We start from the raw sequence: 11,934 nt of genomic DNA on the forward strand, positions 1-11,934 counted from the left end.
ATACGTGTAGATACATACTGTGCGCACACAGTCTGTATACGTGTAGATACATACTGTGCGCACACAGTCTGTATACGTGTAGATACATACTGTGCGCACACAGTCTGTATACGTGTAGATACATACTGTGCGCACACAGTCTGTATACGTGTAGATACATACTGTGCGCACACAGTCTGTATACGTGTAGATACATACTGTGCGCACACAGTCTGTATACGTGTAGATACATACTGTGCGCACACAGTCTGTATACGTGTAGATACATACTGTGCGCACACAGTCTGTATACGTGTAGATACATACTGTGCGCACACAGTCTGTATACGTGTAGATACATACTGTGCGCACACAGTCTGTATACGTGTAGATACATACTGTGCGCACACAGTCTGTATACGTGTAGATACATACTGTGCGCACACAGTCTGTATACGTGTAGATACATACTGTGCGCACACAGTCTGTATACGTGTAGATACATACTGTGCGCACACAGTCTGTATACGTGTAGATACATACTGTGCGCACACAGTCTGTATACGTGTAGATACATACTGTGCGCACACAGTCTGTATACGTGTAGATACATACTGTGCGCACACAGTCTGTATACGTGTAGATACATACTGTGCGCACACAGTCTGTATACGTGTAGATACATACTGTGCGCACACAGTCTGTATACGTGTAGATACATACTGTGCGCACACAGTCTGTATACGTGTAGATACATACTGTGCGCACACAGTCTGTATACGTGTAGATACATACTGTGCGCACACAGTCTGTATACGTGTAGATACATACTGTGCGCACACAGTCTGTATACGTGTAGATACATACTGTGCGCACACAGTCTGTATACGTGTAGATACATACTGTGCGCACACAGTCTGTATACGTGTAGATACATACTGTGCGCACACAGTCTGTATACGTGTAGATACATACTGTGCGCACACAGTCTGTATACGTGTAGATACATACTGTGCGCACACAGTCTGTATACGTGTAGATACATACTGTGCGCACACAGTCTGTATACGTGTAGATACATACTGTGCGCACACAGTCTGTATACGTGTAGATACATACTGTGCGCACACAGTCTGTATACGTGTAGATACATACTGTGCGCACACAGTCTGTATACGTGTAGATACATACTGTGCGCACACAGTCTGTATACGTGTAGATACATACTGTGCGCACACAGTCTGTATACGTGTAGATACATACTGTGCGCACACAGTCTGTATACGTGTAGATACATACTGTGCGCACACAGTCTGTATACGTGTAGATACATACTGTGCGCACACAGTCTGTATACGTGTAGATACATACTGTGCGCACACAGTCTGTATACGTGTAGATACATACTGTGCGCACACAGTCTGTATACGTGTAGATACATACTGTGCGCACACAGTCTGTATACGTGTAGATACATACTGTGCGCACACAGTCTGTATACGTGTAGATACATACTGTGCGCACACAGTCTGTATACGTGTAGATACATACTGTGCGCACACAGTCTGTATACGTGTAGATACATACTGTGCGCACACAGTCTGTATACGTGTAGATACATACTGTGCGCACACAGTCTGTATACGTGTAGATACATACTGTGCGCACACAGTCTGTATACGTGTAGATACATACTGTGCGCACACAGTCTGTATACGTGTAGATACATACTGTGCGCACACAGTCTGTATACGTGTAGATACATACTGTGCGCACACAGTCTGTATACGTGTAGATACATACTGTGCGCACACAGTCTGTATACGTGTAGATACATACTGTGCGCACACAGTCTGTATACGTGTAGATACATACTGTGCGCACACAGTCTGTATACGTGTAGATACATACTGTGCGCACACAGTCTGTATACGTGTAGATACATACTGTGCGCACACAGTCTGTATACGTGTAGATACATACTGTGCGCACACAGTCTGTATACGTGTAGATACATACTGTGCGCACACAGTCTGTATACGTGTAGATACATACTGTGCGCACACAGTCTGTATACGTGTAGATACATACTGTGCGCACACAGTCTGTATACGTGTAGATACATACTGTGCGCACACAGTCTGTATACGTGTAGATACATACTGTGCGCACACAGTCTGTATACGTGTAGATACATACTGTGCGCACACAGTCTGTATACGTGTAGATACATACTGTGCGCACACAGTCTGTATACGTGTAGATACATACTGTGCGCACACAGTCTGTATACGTGTAGATACATACTGTGCGCACACAGTCTGTATACGTGTAGATACATACTGTGCGCACACAGTCTGTATACGTGTAGATACATACTGTGCGCACACAGTCTGTATACGTGTAGATACATACTGTGCGCACACAGTCTGTATACGTGTAGATACATACTGTGCGCACACAGTCTGTATACGTGTAGATACATACTGTGCGCACACAGTCTGTATACGTGTAGATACATACTGTGCGCACACAGTCTGTATACGTGTAGATACATACTGTGCGCACACAGTCTGTATACGTGTAGATACATACTGTGCGCACACAGTCTGTATACGTGTAGATACATACTGTGCGCACACAGTCTGTATACGTGTAGATACATACTGTGCGCACACAGTCTGTATACGTGTAGATACATACTGTGCGCACACAGTCTGTATACGTGTAGATACATACTGTGCGCACACAGTCTGTATACGTGTAGATACATACTGTGCGCACACAGTCTGTATACGTGTAGATACATACTGTGCGCACACAGTCTGTATACGTGTAGATACATACTGTGCGCACACAGTCTGTATACGTGTAGATACATACTGTGCGCACACAGTCTGTATACGTGTAGATACATACTGTGCGCACACAGTCTGTATACGTGTAGATACATACTGTGCGCACACAGTCTGTATACGTGTAGATACATACTGTGCGCACACAGTCTGTATACGTGTAGATACATACTGTGCGCACACAGTCTGTATACGTGTAGATACATACTGTGCGCACACAGTCTGTATACGTGTAGATACATACTGTGCGCACACAGTCTGTATACGTGTAGATACATACTGTGCGCACACAGTCTGTATACGTGTAGATACATACTGTGCGCACACAGTCTGTATACGTGTAGATACATACTGTGCGCACACAGTCTGTATACGTGTAGATACATACTGTGCGCACACAGTCTGTATACGTGTAGATACATACTGTGCGCACACAGTCTGTATACGTGTAGATACATACTGTGCGCACACAGTCTGTATACGTGTAGATACATACTGTGCGCACACAGTCTGTATACGTGTAGATACATACTGTGCGCACACAGTCTGTATACGTGTAGATACATACTGTGCGCACACAGTCTGTATACGTGTAGATACATACTGTGCGCACACAGTCTGTATACGTGTAGATACATACTGTGCGCACACAGTCTGTATACGTGTAGATACATACTGTGCGCACACAGTCTGTATACGTGTAGATATATACTGTGCGCACACAGTCTGTATACGTGTAGATATATACTGTGCGCACACAGTCTGTATACGTGTAGGTATATACTGTGCGCATACAGTCTGTATACGTGTAGGTATATACTGTGTGCATACAGTCTGTATACGTGTAGATATATACTGTGCGCATACAGTCTGTATACGTGTAGATATATACTGTGTGCATACAGTCTGTATACGTGTAGATATATACTGTGTGCATACAGTCTGTATACGTGTAGATATATACTGTGTGCATACAGTCTGTATACGTGTAGATATATACTGTGTGCATACAGTCTGTATACGTGTAGATATATACTGTGTGCATACAGTCTGTATACGTGTAGATATATACTGTGTGCATACAGTCTGTATACGTGTAGATATATACTGTGTGCATACAGTCTGTATACGTGTAGATATATACTGTGTGCATACAGTCTGTATACGTGTAGATATATACTGTGTGCATACAGTCTGTATATGTGTAGATATATACTGTGTGCATACAGTCTGTATATGTGTAGATATATACTGTGTGCATACAGACTGTATATGTGTAGATATATACTGTGTGCATACAGTCTGTATACGTGTAGATATATACTGTGTGCATACAGTCTGTATATGTGTAGATATATACTGTGTGCATACAGTCTGTATATGTGTAGATATATACTGTGTGCATACAGACTGTATATGTGTAGATATATACTGTGTGCATACAGACTGTATACGTGTAGATATATACTGTGTGCATACAGTCTGTATACGTGTAGATATATACTGTGTGCATACAGTCTGTATACGTGTAGATATATACTGTGTGCATACAGTCTGTATACGTGTAGATATATACTGTGTGCATACAGTCTGTATATGTGTAGATATATACTGTGTGCATACAGTCTGTATATGTGTAGATATATACTGTGTGCATACAGTCTGTATATGTGTAGATATATACTGTGTGCATACAGTCTGTATATGTGTAGATATATACTGTGTGCATACAGTCTGTATATGTGTAGATATATACTGTGTGCATACAGACTGTATATGTGTAGATATATACTGTGTGCATACAGTCTGTATATGTGTAGATATATACTGTGTGCATACAGTCTGTATATGTGTAGATATATACTGTGTGCATACAGTCTGTATATGTGTACAGCTATATACCGAGTTCTCTCATATACACCCAGCCATTCCATGTATAGTCCCCAGCCGTCTGCTCCTCTCAGCCCATCCTCACCCAGTAGCAGCAGCTTCACTTCCTTGGACGCCTTCTCCCCGTCCTCCCGCAGGTTACGGTCGATCATCTTGCTCCTCTCCGCCGCCGCCTTATCCTCGGCACTTAGTGTGCAGCCCATGGTGAAGCCGGGCCCGGGCTGTGTGACCCTGGCTGGATAGTCACCGCGGCTGGATAGTCACCGCTGCTCCTGCCTCGCCCCGCTTCCTCTGCCGGCGGTCGCTGCACAGCGTCACTACCGCCAGCTTTCAGGAGGATGTTCCAGACAGCCAAAGCCGCGCATGCTCAGTCACCAGCCACACAGAAACGTCGCCGTCTGCAGAAGCAATGGAGGGCGGCTTCCATGTTTATGGTTGGAATAAGCTGCAGTAAGGCTATGTATGTATCCGCTCTCAAAACGCATTTGAAAACATTGTATGGACATGAGAACAGTAACATCAGCTGAGCGACTCCCTATAAAGATACTGCAGACACTTGTCCAAATAGTGCCAGCAAAATCCCCTACAGAAATAACGCCAGCAGCAGCGCCCCCATTAGGATATAATAATACAGAACCAACAAAGGCTGTAAGTCTGCTTGCTCCCTCCACTAGGGGAAGATGGCTACATGTACATTTCTATTACTCCACTAGTAGGAGCTGGCTACATGTATATTTCTATTCCACCCTCCACTAGGGGGAGCTGTCTACATGTATATTTATATTACTCCACTAGGGGGAGCTGGCTACATGTATATTTCTATTACTCCACTAGTAGGAGCTGGCTACATACACATTTCTATTCCTCCCTCCACTAGGGGGAGCTGGCTACATGTATATTTCTATTCCACCCTCCACTAGGGGGAGCTGGCTACATACACATTTCTACTGCTCCCTCCACTAGGGGGAGCTGGCTACATAGACATTTCTATTCCTCCCTCCACTAGGGGGAGCTGGCTACATAGACATTTCTATTCCTCCCTCCACTAGGGGGAGCTGGCTACATAGACATTTCTATTCCTCCCTCCACTAGGGGGAGCTGGCTACATACACATTTATATTCCTCCCTCCACTAGGGGGAGCTGGCACATGTACATTTCTATTCCTACCTCCACTAGGGGGGAGCTGGCACATGTACATTTCTATTACTCCACTAGTAGGAGCTGGCTACATACACATTTCTATTCCTCCCTCCACTAGGGGGAGCTGGCTACATACACATTTCTTTTCCTCCCTCCACTAGGGGGAGCTGGCTACATACACATTTCTATTCCTACCTCCACTAGGGGGAGCTGGCTACATACACATTTCTATTCCTACCTCCACTAGGGGGAGCTGGCTACATACACATTTCTATTCCTACCTCCACTAGGGGGAGCTGGCTACATACACATTTCTTTTCCTCCCTCCACTAGGGGGAGCTGGCTACATACACATTTCTATTCCTACCTCCACTAGGGGACGCTGGCTACATACACATTTCTATTCCTACCTCCACTAGGGGGAGCTGGCTACATACACATTTCTATTCCTACCTCCACTAGGAGGAGCTGGCTACATACACATTTCTATTCCTACCTCCACTAGGGGGAGCTGGCTACATACACATTTCTATTCCTACCTCCACTAGGGGGAGCTGGCTACATACACATTTCTATTCCTACCTCCACTAGGCGGAGCTGGCTACATACACATTTCTTTTCCTCCCTCCACTAGGGGGAGCTGGCTACATACATATTTCTACTGCTCCCTCCACTAGGGGGAGCTGGCTACATACACATTTCTATTCCTCTCTCCACTAGGGGGAGCTATCTACATACACATTTCTATTACTCCATCCACTAGGGGAGCTGGCTACATACACATTTCTATTCCTCCCTCCACTAGGGGGAGCTGGCTACATGTATATTTCTATTCCACCCTCCACTAGGAGGAGCTGGCTACATGTACATTTCTATTCCACCCTCCACTAGGGGGAGCTGGCTACATACACATTTCTACTGCTCCCTCCACTAGGGGTAGCTGGCTACATACACATTTCTACTGCTCCCTCCACTAGGGGTAGCTGGCTACATAGACATTTCTATTCCTCCCTCCACTAGGGGGAGCTGGCTACATAGACATTTCTATTCCTCCCTCCACTAGGGGGAGCTGGCTACATACACATTTATATTCCTCCCTCCACTAGGGGGAGCTGGCTACATGCACATTTCTACTGCTCCCTCCACTAGGGGAGCTGGCACATGTACATTTCTATTCCTACCTCCACTAGGGGGAGCTGGCACATGTACATTTCTATTACTCCACTAGTAGGAGCTGGCTACATACACATTTCTATTCCTCCCTCCACTAGGGGGAGCTGGCTACATACACATTTCTATTCCTCCCTCCACTAGGGGGAGCTGGCTACATACACATTTCTTTTCCTCCCTCCACTAGGGGGAGCTGGCTACATACACATTTCTATTCCTACCTCCACTAGGGGGAGCTGGCTACATACACATTTCTACTGCTCCCTCCACTAGGGGGAGCTGGCTACATACACATTTCTATTCCTACCTCCACTAGGGGGAGCTGGCTACATACACATTTCTTTTCCTCCCTCCACTAGGGGGAGCTGGCTACATACACATTTCTATTCCTACCTCCACTAGGGGGCGCTGGCTACATACACATTTCTATTCCTACCTCCACTAGGGGGAGCTGGCTACATACACATTTCTATTCCTACCTCCACTAGGAGGAGCTGGCTACATACACATTTCTATTCCTACCTCCACTAGGGGGAGCTGGCTACATACACATTTCTATTCCTACCTCCACTAGGGGGAGCTGGCTACATACACATTTCTATTCCTACCTCCACTAGGAGGAGCTGGCTACATACACATTTCTATTCCTACCTCCACTAGGCGGAGCTGGCTACATACACATTTCTTTTCCTCCCTCCACTAGGGGGAGCTGGCTACATACATATTTCTACTGCTCCCTCCACTAGGGGAGCTGGCTACATACACATTTCTATTCCTCTCTCCACTAGGAGGAGCTGGCTACATACACATTTCTATTCCTCTCTCCACTAGGGGGAGCTATCTACATACACATTTCTATTACTCCATCCACTAGGGGAGCTGGCTACATACACATTTCTATTCCTCTCTCCACTAGGGGGAGCTATCTACATACACATTTCTATTACTCCATCCACTAGGGGAGCTGGCTACATACACATTTCTTTTACTCCATCCACTAGGCGGAGCTGGCTACATACACATTTCTATTCCTCTCTCCACTAGGGGGAGCTATCTACATACACATTTCTATTACTCCATCCACTAGGGGAGCTGGCTACATACACATTTCTTTTACTCCATCCACTAGGCGGAGCTGGCTACATACACATTTCTATTCCTCCCTCCACTAGGGGGAGCTGGCTACATACACATTTCTATTCCTCTCTCCACTAGGGGGAGCTGTCTACATACACATTTCTATTACTCCATCCACTAGGGGGAGCTGGTTACATACACATTTCTGCTCCTCTCTCCACTAGGGGGAGTTGGCTACATACACATTTCTACTGCTCCCTCCACTAGGGGGAGCTGTCTACATACACATTTCTATTTCTCTCTCCACTAGGGGGCGTTGGCTACATACACATTTATTCCTTTCTCCACTAGGGCAAGCTAGCTATATACAGATTTCTTTTGCCCCCATTGGAGTCAATGAGAGAAGTCTAAAAGATAATGCAGATAGCGCCCTCTGGTGGTAGCTGTCAATCTTTTGCAGTGAAAGGCAGATTGTGTTTGGAGTTGTCCATATTTCCAGAGGAATGGTACCAAAAGTCTGATTAGTCAACTACTGTATCTCTATAATCTCTGCCAAATGTATATGCCTGGGTAAATTACCAATATACATTGCAAACAGAGGTATGCCTTAGGCTACTTTCACACATCCGGTTTGAGCAGTGCGGCTCAATCCGGCTGTGAAACCTATGCAACGAATGCAGCGAAAACACCGCATCCTTTGCATAAGTTTTTAAATGCGGCCCGTCCGTTTTTTTCTGATTGCGGCATGCTACTGAGCATGCGCAGTGGAAGAAACCGCATGCGGCGGTCGGATGCGTTTTTTTCCGCATCGCGCCGCATCCGGCGTCCATAGGCATGCATTGAAAAATGCGCCGCGGCATCGGCTAAATCTGCCGCATGCGGCAAAAACCGGACCGAACGCAAGCCCATGCGGCACAAAACGGCACTAATGTAAGTCTATGCAAAAAAACCCGCAATTGGTGGCAAAAAACGGTTGCGGTTTTTCTGCAGTGCCGTATTGTGCCGCAGAGCAAAAACCGGATGTGTGAAAGTAGCCTTATTAGTCATTGACTTCCATGATTAAACCCCCCCAAAAAATCAGATCCATTTTACAAATGTTTCTTATTGTATTCCTTAATTTTTTATGCATTATACTAACCTACACTGGTCAGATGAAAGCCAAAAATATTTTAGAACCCTATGACATGTACGCTAGGAGCGTTCCAATTGTGCACACTAATTTTAGAGCAAGAACAGTGTGAACATAACCCTAAATTTGAGTAAATTTAGCATTTTTATTCTTGCAGTGCATTCTTTGTTCTCCAATACAGTTTCGTATAAAAACCCAAGTCACGTTATACTCACTGTTGCCAGGTCCGTTTGCTAGAGAAATTATTTCTTGAGGCATGGATTCATCTGAAGCAAGCAGTTTTTTATTCTTGCCGACATGGAGACAAGATGTCAAGCTGTTGTGACGTGACCACGGGGTCTGAGGGGTTACTCGTCACTGGGCCGGTGTATGGGCGGTTTGGGATGTCACATTGGTCAGGCTCGGTTCCGTGACCCCAGTGGTGTCAAAAAAGACGGAGGGGTTTTTTACAGGGGAGGATAGCGTTTGTATTCGTGATGCCACCTATGGTTTGCGGCTAATATAGGAGCCGCCGCTGCGGGAGGTATCCTCTGGGGCAGATGGTAGCGCAGCTCGGTTGGTGCAGCTCACCACAGAGCTCAGGCCCCAGGGATGTTGGAAGTAGTAGTCTCCTGCTGCTGTGCAACTAAAGCGAGAGTAGGGCACAGGAAGGATTGGACGACACAGGGGTTGCAGTCAAAGTTCTTTACTCACTGAAGTATCACCGCCTCTGGAGTGCCGGGTCCCGCTGTCATGGGCTCCATCCTATCCCGGATAGTTCAGAGGTCAGAGCTGGTGCTTTTCTCCATGAGTCCTTCCTTCTTGTGCTGTGATGTGCGGGTCCCTGTGGCCTGAAGCTATGCTGGGACCCTCTGCCTTGTATTGGCTTCGGTCCTGTCCCGTATGGCAGGCAGCGCAAGTCCTTTACTGGTGCCGCTCTTTATTCACAGCTTCTGGCTCTAGTATGCCCTGCGTATTCTGTTGGTGGGACTTGCAGTACCCACCCAGCCTAGAGTTCCGCACACTGCTCTATGTGCTCGGTCCTGAGGGAGCTATGGCGCAGCTCTCTCCCCAGCGACCATATTCTCCACACGCCTCACTTGTTTTTTGTCCATCTCTGACTGCCTGTCTGTGCTTCTGTCGCCTTACTCCCCAGTATCTAGCTCCACCTCCCGGGTTGCTGAACTAGTGGGCAGGAGATCCACTACTTTAGTGATGGCCACCCCAAGGCCCTACCCTAACCCAGTTCCAGTGGGAGGGCAACTGACCATGTGTTAGGCTGCTTTCACACTTGCGTTGTGAGGTATCCGTCACAGTGCGTTGTGTGACACATGTGACGGATGCATTGCAAATAGTGTGCTAATAAAGTAACGGATTCCTGTAAAAGAACGTTTTGCGTTTCTTTTGTTTTTTTTAATGTTTCGCCGGGAAAGGAGATTTGCGGTCAGGAGGAGAGAGAGAGAGGTAATCGCAAATCCCCTGAGTGACTGCAGTGAGACGCGTGATCAGCTGTGCTGTCACTTAGGTGATCCGCGGCCACAGCTGAAGTCTTCCACCTGAGAGCGGTGGCAGCGGGTCACCTGACTGAGGGCACAGCTGATCGCACGGCTCACTTCAGTTGCTGCGTTGAGCTGATAGAGAGCGGTCGTATTCTACGGCTGCTCTTGTCAGCTTCATGTAGCAGAGCTGGATGCGTCGTGGGACCTTCTGTGGATTACGCCGGACCTGGGGGGGTATTTGGGGATTAATAAAGTGGGGAAAGAGGGTGTTTTTTTCTCTTTTATTCCAAATAAAAGATTTTTTCGGGTGTTTGTGTACTTTCACTTACAGGTTAATCGTGGGGGGTTGTCTCATAGACGCCTGCTGTCAGGTTTCCAGGTTTTCCAGTTCTCTTTTGAATGAGCTTGCCCTCGGTTAACATGGAGTTTACTGTTCTGTTGCCCTACTTCCTGTCCAGCTGCTTAAAAGGCCGCCTCTAAGCCTAGTCCAGTGCCTGAGTATACTGCTTGCTGTGTGCTCCTGCTTTGCTGCTGCTAATCCTGTTTTGCCTTTGGATCCTCCTAAAGACTACCGACCGACCGACTCTGGACCTTACCCGGTTTCTCAAGTTGTGCCCGGATTCCGTCTGCCATCTTCAGTCAGCACTCTGCCCGGTTCTCTCTGGTTCGTAACCACTCTGGACATTCATCCCGTACGGACACTCCTGGACTTTTACCGCTTGCCCCTTGTGTCCCGGCTGCTGCGCATTTAGGCCTTCCGGGGTGATTGCCGGACAGTCCCTGTATAGGGGTTCGCTCTGGTGGTCTCCCTGGGGGAGTCCGGTGCGTGGCCCCGGGAATTCCCTTCGCTCCGTTTCGGGAAAGTATTGTGTGTATTTGTACCGCTGTGTCTTCCGTTGTGTATCTACCGTGGTTACATATTATAAAATATCTTGTACCAAGAACTCGTCTCTGGTTGTCATTGCCCTACGCTATCGAAATCCTCAGAACATACAATAGTATTACATTATACTCAGGCCTTAAGAGGATTTCGCTGGGGCAATGACTGAGACACGAGTAGATCAGCTCTTCTCCATGATTAACTCCCTGCAGCAGGAGATGGAGGCGGTGCAGAATAAACTTAGAGATGTGGAGGCACAGCTGGGCCATGATCACCAGGTACTGGGGCCGGCTATACAGGATTTGCAAGTCAGAGTGGAGGCTCAGGAAGCCGTC

The 11,934-nt window shown here is 46.7% G+C and overlaps 1 protein-coding gene across 1 annotated transcript in view; it reads right to left on the reverse strand.

Annotated features, from left to right (window-relative positions):
• Positions 1 to 5,057, reverse strand: part of GNAI3 (G protein subunit alpha i3) — a 117,850-nt gene extending 112,793 nt beyond the window's left edge. The window contains exon 1 of the mRNA XM_075335753.1: positions 4,810 to 5,057. Within this exon, the coding sequence (XP_075191868.1) occupies positions 4,810 to 4,927 (118 nt within the window). The 5' untranslated portion in view covers positions 4,928 to 5,057. The remainder of the gene's footprint in view (positions 1 to 4,809) is intronic.
• Positions 5,058 to 11,934: the final 6,877 nt, after the last annotated feature.

This window comes from Anomaloglossus baeobatrachus, chromosome 2 (genome assembly GCF_048569485.1).
Source record: "Anomaloglossus baeobatrachus isolate aAnoBae1 chromosome 2, aAnoBae1.hap1, whole genome shotgun sequence".
Taxonomy (NCBI): domain Eukaryota; kingdom Metazoa; phylum Chordata; class Amphibia; order Anura; family Aromobatidae; genus Anomaloglossus; species Anomaloglossus baeobatrachus.